Consider the following 22307-nt stretch of genomic DNA (forward strand, 5'->3'; position numbering starts at 1 on the left):
ATTTATGATTGATTAGACCTATTTTATCAAAATATACTATCAAGTATTCTGTTTTGTAATGAAAATTATTTTCTCTAAATGATGTATTGTTCTTATTAAATATATGCTTAATCTAGTAAGAATGTATAAGTTTTATTTCTTTTTCCAGACAAATAGTGTTGTTAGGAATAAGAATGGTTCAGCCTTAAAGTTTGCACTAGCAAGCTTGGGGATTTTGTAGTAAAATTTTAGTTTTTTAATTGAGCATGAGTTCATAGTCAATGACTTTATGAATTTGAGATTATGGATTTTGGTATTAAAATTTGGATTCAGACCCTCTAAAGCAATTTTTATTTAATTATTTGATAGATGATGGATTTGGATTTATTTTATTTGAGATTATAATTGTTGGCTTCATATTATCATAGATTGTACCTCTTGATAGCATGGTCGTGTTATATCCCAAATTTGAGGTATGACAGGTATAACAAACAAAGGCAATCAAATTGAGAAGTTTTCGGGTTTGTTTGAGAAATAATTGACACTGTAAATTGAATGTTTCATTATCTTATCACCAAATTACAATAAGAAAAGGCTAGATGCTTCCCTTTTCTCTAGCGCATTATATTGGAAAGACTAGATACCTTTCTAGATGCTTCCCTTCAGGATGTAAATTTACAAGTCAGGTAAGGCACATTATGGAAGGTAGGACACATCCCAGACAGCCTCAGTCAATCAGTCAGTCTGGATATATCACTGTCAAGAAACACAAATATCACTCCAAAGAATTCAGAGAGGATCAATAAGTTGCAGAACACAATAGCATGATAGTTGATGCATACCATTTGTACAAACAAAATGTGTAGGAGGAGCAATACATGCAAGACTTTGTTCCATGGAGAAGTCAAAAGGACATGACTGTAGCTCAAGGCAATCCCCTCTTTTTGGATGACAAGTTTCCAACCCTAGGAATGGAGATCTATCTGTTCTTGCTTTATGTGAAACCATTAGTGAAGCTTTTGTGCTGGTATGACTTACTTCATTAGTTGCTCCAGCATCTGACTCATCAGACTTTTTGAAAGACTAGCAATCGTTAACAAATCCAAGAATAAAATGCAACTAATTTTAGGTAATTAATGCAAATAATATTTAACTTACATGAGGCAAGTGTTCAATGTGCACGATGATGATTGTTATATCATCAGTCCGATAGTCATGGTCTAACCATAATTTGTAAGATTCTGCAGCGATTATGGAGCAGGCATCTCGAGGATCTGGGTATCTAGACACCTGCAATAAAGGATAGGAAGTTGTAGCAGAAGCAATTCCATACCACAAACTGTGACTAATTTGGATTCAGTATATCAATGGAAACTCAAATTAATATGGCACTCATCCAAAGAATATTGACATTTAAGGCACATGCAAGAAGTCTAAATTCTTCATTACAGTTATCAGCTGAGTGAAGTTTGTGTTGCTTCTCTTGAAGCAGCAACATGAGATCCTTGTTGCATTTAGGTGAGCTGTATGAATAGATAAGTGGTTAGTGAATGATTAATAAAATACTTTGAATTTTGGGATTATATAAGAACCAAATCATATTTTATCTTTTAATTGATAGTGGAAATGTGGTAGCAAGTAGTTGTTGCATATACATGGATGCATTTGAATACCCTGCAGGCTTCCGGCTAATGCACTCTTGCATGCACCTCCTAAGATTGCTGCCTTCTAAGACCATGGCCTTTCTCTAGAGCTGTTCATTAGATTGTAGAAGTTTCCAGCAATCTTACTGCCTATAGCTGCTGAAGAAGCTAATAGATCCTGATGAGGTGAAGGTGTTGTGCTTTGTTTTCTCTTGAGCAACTCAGACATGGTCCCTAACCACTAGAAAGAAGCAAATGACCTATTCCCTCTCCTTACTCTTCTTGATCAGAGAAAGTGACCTGAAACATCATTTCTAGTAATTCTCAGTCATTGGTCCATTCAGAAGCTGGAAGGCAGTTTTATACCACAATTCCATCTTCAAATGATCCTCCATCCCCTTGTCTTTTTTGAAAACTCTGATCTCCAAGGAACCAGCCAGCCATCCCTACCACTCAAGTTTCATGAATTGCAGTGGATTCAGTATTTCTAGCAAATTGTCCATCATCTTTCAAGGATGTTGAGATTTGTCCATCGAGCAATTCTAAGAAGTTCACAGTCTAGAGAATTTGGTGGTTGTGGATGGAAGAAACTAGCTAGGCTTGTCAATGGTTCCCTCATGAGTTAACCTAGAGGCTGAAAAGATTGGAGAAATAGATGGGAGAAGAGATATGATGATATCATCTGCTTGATGGAACCTACAATAGATGCAGATCTGACATAAACTTTCAGACTGAAAATTCATATTAAATATAAGTTTATTTCAGATTCTTTGGCAAAAAATCAGCATAGAGAAACATTTCTATACTCCCAAAGGCAATTGTTTTCATGATCTAGAGCAATTCCTGTATGAACCATACAAGAGTGTTCAGGACGAAAAAGAGAGATATACAGAAAGAAAAAGAAAATGATATAAAGCTGATTAACCCTTCTCCCTCTATAGCTAAAGCTATGATGGTAGTTACTAACTAGCATATAACCCATGTGATGCGTAAGGTACACTTTTTCTCTCTTTTTTTCAGTTATTCTTAAAATGCAATATAGAATAGATATAATAAAATGAATAACAAAAATAGAATATAATATAGTAGATATAAGAGCCTAATTATTTTCTAAAAGAAATTTTGATATCAATATCATGGTACAAAATTCTAAGAATATATATATATACCTATCGACATTGTAAAAACATATATTACTATAAAATAATAAGGTCATGATCTAACTTACATATAATAAAAAATAGAAAAGTACTGAATTTGAGAGATCTATAAATGCAATATAGTGGGACTTTCATTTTGAAGTAAGATCACGATTATAAAAATATAATAGAAATTAATAAAATAATAGTATGAGCTAATGATCCATGCATCATATGGGCAAGATACAAAACTAATGAAAAGTATTTTTCATTAATATCAACATACATCAAGAAAATATGATTATTAATAATATCATTAGTTTCTAGACTAATTTAGTATTATGAATAAATCTTTTTAATTTAATATAGTTTAATAAGCTAATAAACTTCTTATTAAAGAACCATATTAAATAACTCTACTTACTATCCAAAGTAAAGAGCTATATTAATGATGTTATTAATATGGAAATCCTTTTTGGAGAGCTATGCACAAGCAGAGCCAGAGCCACCATTTTAGTGTGTGTGTATATATATATAGGATTTTCTATCTAAGCAACAGAGACTCTTCCTAAGAGAAAGATAATAATAAGAAACATATGCAGTGATATCAAACTTTTCCTAACAAAACATACAGGACTTTCTAAAATAAGAAAATTTTTATTTTTATGAAACCCAGCATAGAAAGACATCAAAATTTCTTTAAAATACCACTTTAATAATTATAAAACTTTCCTAATCCAACCTATACCTAGAGTAAGTTCTATTGACGCTAATCATTCCCAAAATAGGAATTGAAAACCCAGTAGAAAAATAGCCTAAAGTTGAGTCCTGATTTTGCAAGTAAATTTAAAATATCCAACCTAGTTCTCTAAAACTAAACAAAAAAAAGAATAGAAAATAAATAAATTAACATAAAATTTAAATATCACCTTTACTGTTTCAAGATAGTTCATTGGAACTTGAATTTTCATACCCTAACCAACAATCTTATCAATGCAATGTGAAAATAAGTGTTGTGCTTTTTGATCATCTGCTTGCTCAAAAAGGAGATTCTAATAGTTATGAAGAAAAAAAAGAGACTAATAGCTGTGAGTGGTCATTGCAGTTTGCTTGTAGCTTCTCCTTAAAAAATTTAAAGAAAAGAGAGAAAATATGATTTTCAAAAAAAATTATTATTTAAAAGTTTAAAGAGCTATATAAGCACAATAATCATTAACGCCCCTTATTTGTGATTGAATGTTGCTTATTGATTGTTAACATTTCTTCCTTTCTTTGTGGAAAACAGCTAGACTTGTCAGAGGTGCCTGCAGAAATTTCAGAAACTGAGGAATTTCTTTTATGTGATATAGCGTCGAAGTTTTGCAGGGGGTCACATGAAAAATCTGAAATGGTAATATATCTGCATTCGCTGAGTTGCTTATTAGAATGTGGATCTTGAAAGAGTTTTAGAAAACAAATGCAATTAGTGAAAAGGAACTAAAATCAAGCTTGTATAAATCTGATAACCAAGAGAACTCATATAATGATCATCTTTTTAAGAGGAATCAAAAGATAGACAAGACACACGAATAAATTGGGGTGGATGATATAGTTTTTTTATAGATGGTGTATTATTATTGCAATTAATAATATTATTATTATTATTATTATCATCATCATCATAATAAAAACATAGAACTTACATCTCGAAACCAGGTCCTATATTGGTATCTTACCGTTATGGTATAGCATGGTATGATAGGCCCCCATACTAATATACAAAAAGGTGGTCAGTCAGCATAGCATCCATGTCATGTGTTGGCACAGTACTATATCAAGCCCTTATGCCATGTCAGTCTCACTGGCACAGTACAGAAAGCCCAATATGGTTTGGTAGGTAAAAGCTTGCAAAAAAAAAATGGACTAGGTAGACAACAGTATGCACTCATGTTAGAGAATGTTGGGTAATAAAATTATAAAGATTAGAAAAGAACCTTCAAGAAGTTTATGACTGCACTCATTAACTGCAAGCTAATGGAGATCTAACCCAGACAATATCCACATGTGCACCGAAGATCCACCCAGAAACTAGTGTAAGGACAGTGCTTTTAATTTCTACTAATGGGTCAAGAATAAGGAGAAGACCAAGATAGCTTGGTCTTAAACTTGAAAGAGAATCTAGAGTCATATCCAACGTAACCTTACAAATAAAGGGTAAGAAACTAAGAATTTATATGCTAAACCTCAAAACTAATCCAAATATTTGAGATTTGGATACATATATCCATACTAATGGGTCAAGAATAAGGAGAAGACCAAGATAGATTGATCTTAAACTTTGAAAGAGAATCTAGAGTCATATTCAACGTAACCTTACAAATAAAGGGTAAGAAACTAAGAGTTTATATGCTAAATCTCAAAACTAATCCAAATATTTGAGAATTGGATACATATATCCATTACTAATGTGTCAAGAATAAGGAGAAGACCAAGATAGCTTGGTCTTAAACTTTGAAAGAGAATCTAGTGTCATATTTAACCTGACCTTACAAACAAAGTATAAGAAACTAAGAATTTATATGCTAAACCTCAAAACCAATCCAAATATTTGAGATTTGGATACATATATCCATTATGTTGAGAGTGATTGCTTGATCTGTATACAATATATACATCAGTGCCTGTACCCTTTACCCTCAAAAACAGCATGGCATTCTAACTAGTGCCCGCTCAACATGTTACAGCAGTATAACAGCATAAACATTGAGTACATCTATTGAGCCAACTATCATAGACCTTCAACAAACAAATACATGCATAGTGGCCTGAATGATAGATATCATAGCTTTTAAGCATTAAAAATTATATAAAAAAGAGAATTTACCTCCCAACTATACCAATACAGATAAAGTAATCAAGAATACTTTGGAGTTTGCAAAAGATTAACAGCACATTATTCTCGTAAAAGTGATCATAATAAGGTAGGATATAATAAGCACATCCTTGTCATGTGTCAACTTTGGGTATGGCATGGTGGCAATCAAGGGATCCTCGGAATCGAATGTGATGTTTTAAATGATCCCAGCACACTGTCTGATCAATTCCTATGCTTCTATAATTATGACATTTTGGCCAAAGCATCATCTTGAAAATTGAAACTTAGGACATTTTACATAGTAATGATGGCACAAGTCCCAGCAAGAACTCGAAACTGACATCGGATATACCCGACGATCAAAAATAGCTTCCTCGATGAACAAGTTCCATCGTCCGAAGTGAGGAAGCTACTTCAGATTCAAGAGTGGAGACCAAGTGTTGAGGTATGAGTCATTTGGATAAGCTATTTTTCACCAATTGAGGTGCTTCAGTATTTAACCAAGATAACTTGGACCACATCATAAGTCTGATTTGAAGAGAATAATATGAGCCAATAATTCCAAATGGCAATCAACCTCATCACCGAGTGTTGATACTGACCCAAATTCAGTAGAAGTTGACCCAAACGTCAGACAATACTGCTCTGAGAATCATAACTTCCTATACATTCAATGTTGAGAATTGTGTCCTAAAATCAATCGTGTGACGATTGAGTTTCTTTTGTATATGAATTATTCATTGATAAATAAAAGTTATTTTGGTATTATTTATCACAAAGTCGCATCTTCCTTGTAGAACTCTTGTATTGTGATGAAGTCCTTAGAACTATGTTAGTAATCGATAAAGAAAGAATTTATCGTATAGTTCTTAAACATATTCACGATCAAATGATACGTCATTACAGGACGATGATGTTTATCGAGTGGAGATCGTTGTGTATTATATAAGTTGGTTGTCCTCTTAACCAATGAGTATGGTGATACTGGTATGACATACATGTGAGATGTAAAAGTACATCGTCACTGAACAAGTGACTCACCTGCCAGCGTTTTGCTATCAAGAGCTGCTCGCGTAGCATATAGACATAAATGTCCCATAGACCTGAGATCACCATAGTGACTTGCAAGCAACTCACTATGTTTTGGTACCAAACATCTGAATTTCTAATGCAGTGACAGAAGGTTACTGGGTACAGTCAAGTATTTTTGAAGTTTGTGTGTAGATCAAGATAGAATTGATCCCTTCAGATTATAGGAGCTGATGTATTGCTGTATTTCAATTAAGTAAAGCCTTGGCCAAGGTAATCCATGAGATGGATTTGAAAAGTTAAAATACAATGTGGATGAAACACTCTAGGTTCACAGTTAAACCTAGATCATCCTAGAGCATTCAGAGTCAAAGAGATGAATTATGCGGTAATCATATGCATAGATTCTGAAATATTCTCTTGTAATTATTCGACTTATTCAGACGTCGAGAACCATTACCAGATGGTATCTTTGATTAGTGCAGGAATCGATTTCTGTGCTATCGATTTAGTGTTCGAACCTATGGAGTCACGCACACAAGTCAGGCAATGTAGAAAAGTATTGGTCTATGTTTATTTGAAAGTACTTAACTTGATTGAACATATAGACTAACTTGATTGAGAATTAAGTTATGGATCAAACGAGATTGAAGAGTTGACTATGTCTAGCTAGCACTATACATGAGGTTCAAGTTCAATTTCGGGGATAAACAGTTTTGATATATGATTCAAGGAGCCTATGAGAGATTGGATTAAAGTGCTAATTAATTTTAGATTAGATCTAATTTAATTAGACTTAATGAGGTTTAAAATTTTAAGTTAGACTTAGTCCTAAATCCTAAACAGTTTAGGATTGACAGCCTTTCAAAATTATTTCGAATCAGCTTCAAATTGGATTCGAATTAACTCAATTTTGGATGAGATCCTTAGAGCCCATTTTCATTGAGACTCTCTCACCTCCATGGTCGACCAGCACCTGGTATGGTGCTGGTTGTAGGCCGTTCCATATAGGTGAGGGCGTAGGTGCAAAGTAGGCACCATGTTAAGCGCTAATTCTTTCTCATGTATGAGTCCTTCTTTGATAAAGTTGTGGACTGATTCAAAGCTTGTTTGAATTAGGAGTCCTATTCTTATTGGATCATGAGAATCATCTATAAATAGAGAGGGTCTCTACCTATGAATATATAGCAATTAAAGTGTGAAAAAGAAAGAAAGAGAAAAGGAGGCATGAAAGAGCTAGTGGGCGTCACCCTTGGGCATCCTCCTCCTTGCCGTAGCCTCCTCTTTGGACATCCCCTTGCTGGTGTGAGGCATCACATCAGTACCTCTCCTCTCTCTCTTGATGGCCTTATGAAGGTGCTTTAATCCGAGGCTTCATCCCGCTTTCCTGCGCAGTTTGGCGTGCGTGCGAAGTAGAGGATCTGCAGATCTAGACCTATGTGAAGGTTTGAATCCAGACTCTGGGGATTTGATCTCTATTCCTTTATAATCCAGATAAAGATTTGATCTTTATTTAGTTAGATATATAAAAAATTTTTAGATGCAATCCTGGTTATTCGCTAGAAACAGATTTTCTTTCCATTCAATTGATATCAGAGCCATGCTTTGATACATGGATGCATAATTAATTTTTTTTAAAATTATTTACATATTGTATATAAATAAAATTTTATGTTAGACATTAAATCTAATTTAAATCTATTTAAATAAAATTTATAATCTGATTTTGATTGGATTATATAAATCTAATCAATGGTTGATTAAAGTTGTTATAAGTTTGTTATAATATAATTTTATTAGTGCTGAATTTTATTGGAATAACAATCTGATTTAAAATGTATTTTAAATTAATTTTAATAGAATTCTAATATTGTTATTTCAGTTATGAAGTTGGACTTATTTCAGATCTGAATTGAATATGTTTTGATAGATTTCAGATTTAATTTCTAGCAAAATTCTGTACTACATCAAAATAGATTTAACTAGAAAATTAATCCTTATGCATTCATGTTTGTATCTAATTAATTTTTTATATGATACCAGATCTAAAATTAATATTTTATAATCAGTATAAGATGTGTTTCAGATCTGATACGATGTATATGACGCATAAAATCTAATTAGATTAGATGAAGAACATGATTGATAAGATCAAGGACATATTCATGACATAATTTTTTTTGTTAAAATTGCATGTTGATGTGATTACATATGAAATTAGATTTCAAATCTTAGTAGCCTGGTACTCGGATTGATCAGATCACCAGACCGTTCAGTCATAAGAGATCGAAGGGATTAATCTTTCTTTCTTGTCTATTCGACGGATTCTCTTATAACGTATAAGGGTGTCATTGTGATCCGATTTCATGAAGAAGCAAACAAATTCTTATGAATTATTTTGATCATAAATATGTTTAGATTAGATCTAAAGTGATTTATGATTCATTACAATAAGATAAATTCAGATATAAAATTATTTTAGAATCTGAATAGCATGTTACATTAGATGTAATCGGTATTAATCTTAGAGTTGTTATGATACATGTGATGTATGTATGAAGTTTATATCATATTTATGTATGTTTAATTGTTAAACATGTTATAAAAATTTATTTTTATGAGTTGAAACATATGGTATGTTTCACCTGAAATTCTGGTAGAATAGTTCTACAAACTGAAACATACATTTCACACACTTAATTTTGAATTAAGTTTAAGTGACCCAAATTTGAGAATTGAAGATCATTTAAGACACCACATGAACCGATGAGCTATGGATTAGCATGAATCAGATCTTTCTAATGTGTTAGACCTAAAGTTAGAAGTACAAATGGATCAAGTAGAAAAATTGATTAAATCTAATCAAGAGTTGAATTAGATTATATCAGAATTTCTCTAGATTTGCCTTAATAGTTAAAGTTTGATCAAGTTCATATTTTTAATTTTAATAAATGGACCATGATCATGGCTCCGTGGTTGAGTCCAAATCTTCTAGTGGATCAAATCGAAACTAATTAACTAGTTAGTGTCTAAGATAAGTTTGGTAGATTTGATCAGGTAATTATTAATTGGGAGTTACTTACCTAGATGCATCTATGACGAGTTAATGGCATATTCCTCCTACTGATTTCACTTATCTGACCAACATGATAGATTATATTTTGATTAGGTCACTAGTTGATTCGAGCTGACCCATACCATCCAGATAAATCAGTATGACTAATTTAGGTATCTTTTGATCAGCTTATGTCTAATCCTCTATATGACTTGGTGAAGTCAGTGCGAGGATTTATAACTTACAAGGTCAATTTCTTCTCTTATTCTCAGGTCAATGAAATCAAATCCTCTAAATTATTAGGTCTATAAAATGATATAGTTATGGAGATAACTTGTTCATAGCCTCCTATTAAGATGCGTGATAATGAGTCTAATATTCCAAATAGACATTAGAGGTGCAACATGTCTGGTGTCTATTACATATTAGAATTATCATTCATTATATGACCATCTTATTGTACCTTCAGATCAATACTTAGGTTGGTCGAGCTACACTCAAGTCTGGACATCTATTTGTTGGATGTACTAGTGTTATCATGTTAATAGCTGGACCTAATTAGAATTTTCAGTGGAGGCACTACATGCCTGCTGAAGGGATGCTTGGGGTAAAACGTAATTGCTAGAAGTTATTTGGAGAAACAATTAGTTATGAACCTACCCATGAACGCACTAGAATTTATTGAGCCACACTCGAGTTTGAATGCAGTCTATGTGGATTCTAGTACCCGCTAAGAAATTAATCTAATTCCTTGAGTTGGAGATAGAGGTTAACAATTTATATAAAATAGTGAGAGAATCTTTAGACTAAAGTCTATATCTTTGAGATTAAAAGTAATTCATATGTTAATAGATTTTTACTTTTTCTTTCAGCTATGGTCAATACACTATCTCTCCATTCACTGTTGGATAGCGACAAGCTTACCGGATCCAACTTCGATAACTGGTATCTAAAGTTGAAGATTGTCTTGGAGTACGAGAGGATTCTATATATTCTTATGGATGAGGTACCTGAAGAACCTGCTGCTAACGCTCCTCATACCACGAGAGATACTTATTTGAAGTGGTTCAATGACCGTATGACTGTGCATTGTATGATGAGAACAGCTATGAACGACGAACTTAATCTTAAGTTCGAAGATGCGCAGCTAGAGGAGATCATTCAAATATTGAATGAGTCCTTCGGTATCCCTGAGGATGCGGAGAGACACAAAACATCCTGCGTAGTATTCAATGCCCGCATGCGAGAAGAAGCTTCAGTCACCGATCATGTATTATATATGATTGAGCAGATTGAACGTCTGAGCAAATTTGATTTTCCGTTGTATGAACAGTTAGACAAGGATGCTATCCTCAACTCGCTACCCAAATCCTATCTACCTTAACTCAGTCATTACAGAATGACGAAGCATGCAGTGAACTTCCATGGTTTGTTAGGATTACTGTAGACTTTTGAGAAGGATCACCAGCTCCAGAAGAAGTCGATGCATGTTGTGGGAGGTTTATTTGTAGGTCATCGATCTTTTAGGAGAGAAAAGAAGAAGGTATAGAAAACTTGTGCCGTCGATCTTAAGTAAAGTAAAACATCGAAAGTTGATAAGAGCTAGATGGAATACTTCTTTTGTAAGAAGCTAGGTCATTGAAAAAGGAATTGTCCTACTTACATAGCCACCCTTGATCCAAACAGGCCTAAAAATAAGAGAAAGAAGCAATTAATTGCTTCACAAAGTACTTATATAATAACTCTTTATAATTTCTCTATTTGTGATATTACTATCTGGGTATTGAATATCTAAAGTCTGATTAATATATGCAATTCGTTGTAGGGACTGCAGGTAAGTAAAAAGTTTCGAGAGGGCGAGCAATTTCTGAACATTGAAGATGGAAGTCTTATTTCAGTCCTGGCTTTGAAAATTTTGTAGCTTATTTTTGAGTCCAGTAGTGTTATATTAGATGATTGACATTATTGTCCCTCTTTTTCGATAAATGTCATCTTTGTAGGTTTTTTGGCCAAACTTGATTTTAAATTTATAATAAAGGATGATTTTTGTGATATCATTATGAATGATACTACAATTATTAGTGGATAATTAAGACATGATATATACATAATATCATGATCTGTTGGTGTAATGTATACATCCAGTAAATATCCTAAAATAGACAATATCAGTGAATCCTACCTTTGGCGTTGTAGGCTTGGTCATGTGAACAAAAATAAAATTGACAGATTAATCAAGGAGCGTGTCTTTGATATAAATGATTATGAATCATTACCAACCTGCGAATCCTATCTGTTTGGTAAGATGACTAAGTCATCTTTTAAAGTAAAAGGTGAAAAAGCCAACGATGTCCTGGGTCTAATACATACCGATGTATGTGGATTTATGAACATAAGTGCCAAAAGAGGATACTACTATATTATCTTTACAGATGATCTATCGAGGTATAGATATGTCTATCTTATGAAGCATAAATCAGAATCATTTAAAATGTTCAAATGATTCTGTATAAAAGTAGAGAAATAGACTGGAAAGAGTATTAAGATCCTTCGGTCAGACTAAAGAGGTGAATATCGCACCAATAACTTTCTGATATATCTAAAAGAGAATGAAATTATCTCATAATGAACTCCTCTTGGAACACCACAACATAATAGGATGTCAGAAAGGAGGAATCAAACTTTGTTAGACATGGTCCGATCATGATGAACTTTATGAGTCTGCCAATCTCCTTCTGGGGATATGCTCTAGAAACTACCTGCTATATTCTGAATAAGGTATTGAGTAAGTCTGTCGATAAAACTCCGTATAAGATATAGACTGGACGTAAGTTGGTGTTCTCACACCTTAGGATCTGGAAGTGTCCAGCTTATGTCAAGCATTTAAAGACAGATAAGTTTGGATCTAAGTCTGATAAATACTTGTTCGTAGGATATCTGAAGGAAACTAAAGGATATTACTTCTATCTCGCTGTAGAGCAAAAGGTGTTTGTCAGCAGTAGGGCAGTTTTTTTTGAAAATGGAGTTTCTTAGAGAAGGAGCTAATGCCTATAAACTTGAACTTGATGAAATTCAAGAGGTGAAAAGATCGACACACAGAATTAAATTTGATTAGAGAATCGAATCTGGAGCCAATAGAGGCACCATTGAGGAGATCCTATAAAGTCCGCGTCAGCCGGACAGATACTATGATTTTTTAGTCTGGGATGGAGACCCCATCGAACTTGATGAAAATGATGAGGATCCGATCACTTATATGAAAACCATGCAAAGGCTCGACTCCCAGAAATGACTTGAGGCCATGAAGTCTGAGATGGAGTCCATGAAGATCAATAGTGTATGGACACTATTTGATCTGTCTGAAGGGAAAAAACTCATAGGGTACAAGTAGATTTTCAAAAAAAAAAAGAGGAGCAGATGGGAAGGTAGAGATATATAAAGTCCATCTAGTTGTCAAGGATTACCGTCAGCGTTATGGTTTTGGCTATGACGAGATTTTTTCTCCTGTGGCAATGCTCAAATCCATCAGGATTATGCTTGCTATAGTTGCACACTTAGATTATGAAATCTATCAAATAGATGTCAAAACTGCTTTCCTTAATCAAGAATTAGAAGAAGAGACGTATATGATACAGCCTAAAGTGTTCACATTCACAGACAAGTCTAAGGTGTGCAAGCTGAATAGATCTATTTATGGACTTAAGTAGGTGTCTAAGAGTTGGAACATATGTTTTGATAAGGTGATCAAAATGTATGGCTTCATTAGGAATGGAAAAGAGCCTTGCGTCAACAAGTGGGCTACCGATTCTATAGTCATCTTTCTTATACTGTATGTAGATGAGATACTGTTAATAGAAAATGACATCCCAGCTTTGCAGAGTGTGAAGCTATGGTTATCATCACAGTTCTCCATGAAGGACTTGAGAGAAGCATCCTACATCCTAGGAATGAAGATTTATAGGAATAGATCTAGAAGGTTGCTTGAACTAACCCAATCTACGTACATTGATACCATGTTGAAGCGGTTCAATATAGAAAATTTCAAAAAAAGCTATCTTTCGATAGGTCATAGAATTACTCTCTCCAAGAATGATTGTTCGACAACCTTTCAAGAAAGAGAGCGTATGAGTAGAATACCATATGCTTCGATAATGAGATCTATCATATATGTCATGATGTGTACGAAGTCGGATATGACCTATTCACTAGGAGTAGTGAGTAGATACCAGTCTAATCCGGGGTAAAACCATTGAAAGATTGTGAAGACAACTCTTAAGTATTTAAAAAATACTAAAGATCAATGGTTTATCTATGAAGATACTGATATAAAATTTATGGGATACATTGATTTCAGTTTTCAGCCAAATTATGATGATAGTAGAAGCGTGTCGGATTATGTATTTATCTTGAATGGAGGAGCTATTTGCTGGAATAGTTTCAAGCAATACACTGTGGCCGATTCAATTTATGAAGCTGAATACATTACTGCATCCGATGCTACAAAAGAGGTGGAGCGGTTGTAGAAGTTCATCACTAAGCTGGGAGTTACATCTTTTGTTGATGGCTTTGTCCTACTGTATTGTGACAGCTCTGGTGCCATAGCTCAGGTGAAAGAACCAAAGTCACACCAGCGCACCAAGCATATTCTGCGCTGCTATCATCTGGTATGAGAGATCGTGAACCGAAGTGACGTCGAGCTTCAGAAGATCGATGAAAAGGAGAATCTAACCGACCCTTTCACTAAAGCTCTCAGGATCAAAGAGTTCGATGATTTCAAATGAAAGATTGGTATAAGAGACTGTCCCAATTGGCTTTAGTCTAAGTGAGAGTTGTTGAAAATTGTGGTCTAAAACCAATTGTGTGACGATTGAATTTTTTTTGTATATGAATTATTTATTGATAAATAAAAATTATTTTAACATTATTCATCATAAAGTCGCATCTTCCTTGTAGAACTCTTGTGTTGTGATGAAGTTCTTAGAACTATATTAGTAATCGATAAAGAGAGCATTTATCGTATAGTTCTTAAACATGTTCGCGACCAAATGATACATCATTATAGGATGATGATGTTTATCGAGTGGAGATCATTGTGTGCCATATGGGTTGGTTGTCCTCTTAACCAAAGAGTATGGTGACACTGGTATGGTATACAGGTGAGATGTAGGAGTACATCATCACTAAATAAATGGCTCACCTGTTGAGTGTTCTGCTATCAAGTGCTACTCACGTAGTATATGGACATAAGTGTCCCTCAGATCTGAGATTACTATAGTGACTTACAAGTAACTCATTGTGCTTTGGTACCAGACTATCTGAATTTCTAATGCAGTGACAGAAGGCTGCTAGATACAGTCAAGTATTTGTGAAGTTTGTGTGTAGATCAAGATAGAATCGACCCCTCCAGATTATAGGAGCTGATGTACCATTATGTTTCAATTGAGTAAAGGCTTGGCCAGGATAATCCATAAGATGGATTTGAAAGATTGAAATATAATGTGGATGAAACACTCTGGATTGATAGTTAAACTTAGATCATCCTAGAGCATTCATGGTCAAAGGGATGAATTATGTGGTAACCATGTGCATAGGTTCTGAAATATTATCTTGCAATTATTAGACCTATCTAATTGTTGGAAACCATTATTAGATGGTATCTTCGATTAGTATAGAAATCGATTCCTGTGATATCGGCTTAGTGTTCGAACCTATGGAGTCACGCACATAAGTCAAACGATGTAAGAAAGTATTGGCTTATGTTTATATGTCCAATTGAAAAAAATTGACATGATTGAACGTATAAACTAACTTGATTGAGAATTAACTTATGGGTCAGATGAGATTGAAGAGTTGACTACGTCTAGCTAGCACTACACATAAGGTTCAGGTTCAATTCCAGAGATAAACAGTTTTTGATATATGATCCAAGGAGCCTATGAGAGATTCGATTAAAGTGCTAATTAATTTCAGATTAGATCTGATTTAATTAAACTTAATTAGATTCAAAATTTTAAGTTAGATTTGGTCTTAAATCCTAAATAGTTTAGGATTAACAGTCTTTCAAAATTATTTCGAATTATCTTCGAATTGGATTCGAATTGACCCAATTTTGGATGAGATCCTTAGAGCCCATTTTCACTGAAACTCTCTCACCTCCATGGCCGACTAGCACCTGGTATGGTGCTGGTTGTGGGCCGTCCCACATGGATGTGGGCGTGGGTGCAAAGTAGGCACCATGTTAGGCGCTAATTCTTTCTCATGTAGGAGTCCTTTTTTGATAAATTATGGATTGATTCAAAGCTTGTTTGAATTAGGAGTCCTATTCTTATTGGGTTATGAAAATCATCTATAAATAGAGTGGATCTCTACCTATAGATATATAGCAATCAAAGTGTGAGAAAGAGAGAAAGAGAGAGAGACGTGAGAGAGCTAGTGGGCGTCACCCTTGGGCATCCTCCTCCTTGCCGCCCCTTCTCCTCCTTGCCATGGCCTTCTCTTTGGATGTTTCTTTGCTGGTGGGAGGCATCACATCAGTACCTCTTTTTCCTCTTTTGGTGGCCTTGCGAAGGTACTTCAATCCGAAGCTTCATCGCGCTTTCTTATGGAGTTTGGCGTATGTGCAAAGTAGAGGGCCTGCAGATCTAGACCTGTGCGAAAGTTTGAATCCAAATTTCGAGGATTTGATTTCTATTCTGCTACAATCCAGATAAAGATTTGATCTTTATTTAGTTAGATATTTAGAAAGTTTTTAGATGCAATCTGGGTTATCCGCTAGAAACAGGTTTTCTTTCCCTTCATTCAATTGAGCTCAGATCTAACCCAAGGGTGCACCCTGATAACATACCGATCTCAAGCTACTAGCCATCCTAGCTGTGGGATTAAGTCATCAAAATCTCTCAATAATTTTTAGAACATGAACAACTAGCATCCATGACCAACAATCATGATTCATGGGGTAGTGGATGGATTTCTTATCCTAATAGCTTACCTAAGTACGTAAGGTCTAACAACCAACGGCATTAAGGCCTAACTACCTACTAGATTTAGATATGATGGCCTACAGCTCCATCTCTACATAAAGAGGTAACCAGGAGGATCCTAAGGTCAGCAAGCAATCACATCCACTGAGACAGAGTGCATACTCTCTCCCCATTTTCTCTCCTCTTTCTTTCTATTTCTTAAGCTCCGACTAACTTAAGCATCGGAAGATCTCCCACCGAAATATCGTCGGTGTGTGTAGACTTTCACCATAGGTGTCCCTAGGAGGAAATGCTTAGTCAGCCAGATCCAAACTCTGTGTTGGTGGGTGACTGACATCAGTCTAGAGGTTTGCAGCAACACCTGGATTGTTAATGAATTATCTAATTATTATCTTGATCTCTGTTAGTATCCCTACCCACAGTGTGATGATGATGATGATTAGTATTACTTGCATGCCCCTACTTGCAATAGCATGTTCTAATTTACTTTACACTCCTATGCACTTGTTTTGTTAGTTTATGCTTGGTAGATTGATATTTGACATATTTACTTAAGAGGTTAACACAATTATGTGATATATTTAATGCATCAAGATTGAACATTGTTTAATTTCAACTTGAAACTATCCAAGTTATATAAATTATGATCCTAAATATATGCAATCAAATGATGGGAAATGACTTGCCTACAGTTTAACTTCAATTTAAAACCACCAAAATCTATATAACTTATGAACATAGATAACTTAAATCACTATTAAAATAACTTGCCTTGATTTCTTTTGTCATTTTTTATTTTTTTGATATTTTAGATTTTTATCCTAACTTTTTGACCAAGACTTTGGCACTCAATGAAACTGTCGAGATTGAAACTCGACATCCGGAACCAAAACCAAAACTGAAATTGAAACTGAAACTAAGTTTTAAAACCTCATTGCAAATCTCATGACCTCTTTTATTGTGCTTAACAACAAAAATCAATAAGATCTATTGTGGTCCCAAGATTAACAACGCATGCCCTTCAACATCAATTCTACTGAGCTTGAGACATTGACATGTCCCCAATCTACATAAAATTTCATTTTTAAAGTTTTGGCATAAGCTTTTCTCTTCTCATCGAATTCTCAACTTCTCTTTTAAACAAACAAAGCCTCAAAAACCTGATTTTCTACATCTACACAAGGGTATATTAAAGTTTAGAATAGAATTATAAATCATTCTAGTGTTAAAGAAAATATATTCCTTAATAAATCATGTGTTCTTGATTATAAAAAAATTTCCTAAAATAATAGGATTAGCCACATTATAATATAGAGATTTATGCACCAAACTAAAGACTACAATAAGGTGGCAGTTGGTATATGGCGTTTCACACATGTTAATTTGGATTCCTTACTAGCTAGTACAATTTAGTGCTTAGATTTGAATAAAAATTTGTCTAATATTTGAATAAGATTTTCTTTTCACCTCTCTTGCCATCTCTTGTTTTCATCTTCTTGCTCTTTAACTCTCTTTGGCTATGAGCTCTTTGTTGTTGTAATGTCGAGATGGATTTGTCATCAGAAAGTACAAGTTTACTATGTATTACTTGCAATATTTATAATGTAGATGTTTTAGCTAGAAAATAACTTGATTTGGTGGACCGAATCTAAAAGGGTAAGAAATTAAGCTGATTACATCTAACCCTGCTAAATTTTGACCTCGCTTCGCTAAAATAGGCATTACTCTCTCATCCAGAGTTAAAATCGCTTATAAGACTCCAATTCGAAAAGCTCTTTCCTTACTTTATGAGTCAGACTGCTTCACTATTATGTCCAGTTTTGTGGCCAAATTCTATTGTTTGATAGATCAATGGGACCTAGAGCCAGGATTCTAGATGAATTGGAAGTCTTAATCCTTTTCCTGTGTTATCTAAGATTGCTTAGGCATTAAGTTAGAGCTTTTTCTCTATAAATATAGTCTTTTTGACCAATATTGTAGTCAGTTTATTTTCATTATTATTGAATCAAAAACTCTAAAAGAGTGTTTCTTCTTACTTTTGCTATTCTCTCTTTTTCGTTAAAGCGTGACTTAGGCTGCATCAATTTAATTTATAATAAACAATTATTGGTGCAGTCAATTATATGAAATGTCTTGATAAATATTGATTTTCTTGTCACTATCTATTTCTATATGTGACAAGACTTCTATGTAGGAATCAATCCCATTTGGAAAAATTATCGGCAACAATACAGATTGATCCAACTAACTGAATCAGTATATCACATAGCTCCTGTGATATACCAAAATATAGATCGTAAGTTTTTTAGATGTTGCCTAGTAGCTTGACATGTATCTCTCACTGATTTTATTAATGGAGAAAAAGTAACCAAGGGCATAACTTTTGTTCACTTCACATTAGATGGTTGAAGGAAGAAGAACCAGCTCATAAGCAAATTGACCTAACTGTTAGCAATAAATAAGTACTAGAGTCAGTAGGTTCATCAAATATATTTTTTTAAGGTAGTGAAAATGCAGAACATAATAATGTGCTATGAAATATGCGAAAACCAAGTTTATTTCTGCTAACAATGTATTTGATAGCATGGCAGACCAAGTTTCAGATGAAAGTTTTGCAGTAGCAAACATACAAAGTTGTTGAGACAACTGCAATCCAACCATAAACTTGCATTTCTGAAAAAGATGTGGCAAACAGTAGTTCTCCAATATATGAACTAACTAAAATCAATTCATGTGTATCTAATATGCTAGTAATGTGACAAAGTGAACAACCTAAATGATATCCAGGCTATTGTTCCCTAAAACCTCTACAGTGTAAACCTTAGCTATGTGCATCCAAACTTGAAAACAACAGATCTTTTTACAATTTTTCATCATACATACATGAATTTATATTCACATACATATATATATATATATATATATACACATATAAAAAATCCATATATATATATATATATATATATATATATATATATATATATATATACCCAACTCAAATTCCCTTGCTTTTTGTTCATTGCTGACATTTACCTTTTTTATATCACTCTTTTAACTTTTATGATTCAGAAATTCATTTGAATGAAAGAATTCAATCATCAAAGCTACTAAACCAGGAAACTATAAATTCAGTGAAACAGGAAGCAACTGCAAAACTAAAGAAATCCTTTTGTTGTGAAAACAGAAAAACCAACAGAGCCATACCATATCCACCACATCCTGACTTGAGAGGAACTGGAAAACTCCGTCGCTCGCCACAACAAAGAAGAGATGGTTCGGCGTGATCTTCACCGTCATGACCTCCGGCACGGCGATGGCGCCGATGCTCTCCTCCGTCGAGTCCCCGACGCTCCTCGTCATCGCTAAGCCGGGCTCCAACTCATTCGGAAGCCACAGCCTCGGCGGGTCCCAATTACTCTCCTCCCCCCAGCTCTGAATTGCCGGATCCTTGAAGCCCTCCACCTGCTCGACGCTCAGCACCGTCGCCCCGCACCGCCGCACCCTCTCATACTCATCCTTCCGGAACGGCGTCTGATCACTCGACAAGTCCTCCGCCACCACCCCCTCCCCATTCCAGACGCCAGCGACCGCCCTCGAGTCGCCGACGTTCGCGACGAAAAGCGTGTCGCCACCGACGAGGACGGCGATCGCCGTCGTGCCGCTCCTCGTGTCGTCGATCTCGCTGTCGTGGAGATCGGAATTGGCGGCGAGGAAGGCGGAATTGAAGGATTTGACGGGGTCATCGAGTAGGTGTGGGTCGCCTGCTAGGTGATCGACGAGGCGGTCGCGGGCAAAATCGGCGCACTGGGCGCCGAAATAGCCATGGCCGTCGAAGACGGCGAAGAGGTGGAGGTTCGGGTTGCCTTGGAGCTGCGTCTTGATGGAGAGGGTGTCCTGGTTCTCGCTCTCGGGGGAGGCCGGGTAGTACCCGCGCTGGCAGAGGGAGGAGTACCGGAGGAGGAGACGGTGGGAGGGGATGACGGCGGAGTCCAGGGGGCTGCCGGAGAGGAGGTGCCGGCGGTCGCAGATGTCGCCTTCACGGAGGGCGCCGGCGGCGGTGCCCGTGGACGAGGGCTGGTCCCGGAAGAACAGCTGGAGGAAGCGAAGCCAGCACTTGCGTTGGAGACGGTTCATGATACAGCTTCCTTGTCGGGACTGAGGTGCTCTCTCTTTCTTTTCACACGGAAAAAGAAAGCTAACGAGAATGAGGGGAAGGAGAAAGGAGAATAGAGATTTATTGCTGTTTAGGAGAAGGAAGAGACCATGGGCTTTCCATTTCTTGTGTCGGGGGGAAGGGAGGACTAGGGGAGAGGAGTGATGCTCCTATTCTTTGCTCCAGGAGCTGAATGAATACTAAGAATAAAAAAACTGCCCATGCATCAAGAAAAAGATTATTGGAGAGGAGTGATGTTTCTATTCTTTGCTCCAAGAGCTGAATACAAAGAATAAAAAAACTGCCCATGTATCAAGAAAAAGATCATCGGAGATGAGCTTTGTGAAGAAAGGAAAGAGGTAGAGGAAGTAACAAGCAGTACGGAAGGAGTTAATAGTGCTGGTTGATTTTTGGTACGTAGTTAAAAGTGATAGTTGAGTGTAATAATGCATCAAAATTTACATTTATTAGAATATTAAGGGGGAACAAATATATGATTTTTAATAAATCTCACAAAAGTCCATGCGGCAGAGAAGTGGACAAGAAGTTTTTATTTTTATTTTTATTTTTTTATGGGTGTTTGCGTTGTTTTCGGGGCCGTGGGGGGTGGGGAGGAATGGTGTGCGAGGTCTTAGGCATTGAAAGTCATTTGGAGGGTGAAATAGAGCACTGCCTCGGAGTAGGATGCATTTGTTTGTGGGCAGCAGATATTGGATAATATTTAGTTGCTCAAGAAATTCTTCATTCTACGAAAATTGCCTCTAAGACTTTTGATGGTAATATAAGGTTGATATAGAATTGGTTTATGATCATATTAAATGTCTTACTTGGAAGCTGTTTTGCAATACTTTAGGTTTCATGAGTGCTGTATTAAATGGATTATGGTATGTTCATGGCCCTAGTTTCTCTGTTTTGATTAAATGGAGCTCCATCATCTTGGTGTTCTTCTACTATTGGACTGCGACAGGGTTGCCTGCTGTCACCCATTTTGTTTGTTTTTTATGCTGATATATTAATTAAGCCAAATGTTGCATAAAGCTGTTGAGCAGGGCCTGTTCAAAATGTTTGAGCTATCAAGAATTGGACCAAAAATATCATCTCTTGATTGCTAATAATAATCTTCTCCTAACTATGAAAGCTATCATTTGTAACGCCCACACCATAAAACATTTGATGATGGACTATTTTTTCTCAATTTGGTCAAAATGTAGATATTGAAAAGTCCTCTATTATGTCTAGCACAAAGTTATCCATCCATATTCAATGTCAAATTTAAGACATTCTTGAGGTTCATCATGCTGTTGGTCCATTTGTTTATCTTGGAGTTTCTTTATATGGTAGAAAACCCAGAAAATCAGATTTTTTGCATTTATGATTGACAAAATTCAGGGTAAATTGAATGGCTGGAAGTGGAGATTCTTTCATGGGTGGGCCAATTCGTTTTTACTTTAGTTGGTTCTTGCTGCAACTCCACT

At 35.4% G+C, this 22307-nt stretch overlaps 1 protein-coding gene across 1 annotated transcript; it reads right to left on the reverse strand.

The window, feature by feature from the left end:
• Positions 1-533: 533 nt before the first annotated feature.
• On the reverse strand, positions 534-21223 carry LOC105057866 (probable protein phosphatase 2C 35). The gene is made up of 4 exons (XM_010940588.4): positions 19884-21223; positions 1138-1269; positions 822-1050; positions 534-735 (listed from the first exon to the last, which is right to left on the reverse strand). Exons 1-4 carry the CDS (start codon positions 20811-20813, stop codon positions 719-721), a joined length of 1308 nt encoding a protein of 435 aa, XP_010938890.1. The 5' UTR covers positions 20814-21223; the 3' UTR covers positions 534-718.
• Positions 21224-22307: the final 1084 nt, after the last annotated feature.

This window comes from Elaeis guineensis, chromosome 14, assembly GCF_000442705.2.
Source record: "Elaeis guineensis isolate ETL-2024a chromosome 14, EG11, whole genome shotgun sequence".
In the NCBI taxonomy this organism is placed as follows: domain Eukaryota; kingdom Viridiplantae; phylum Streptophyta; class Magnoliopsida; order Arecales; family Arecaceae; genus Elaeis; species Elaeis guineensis.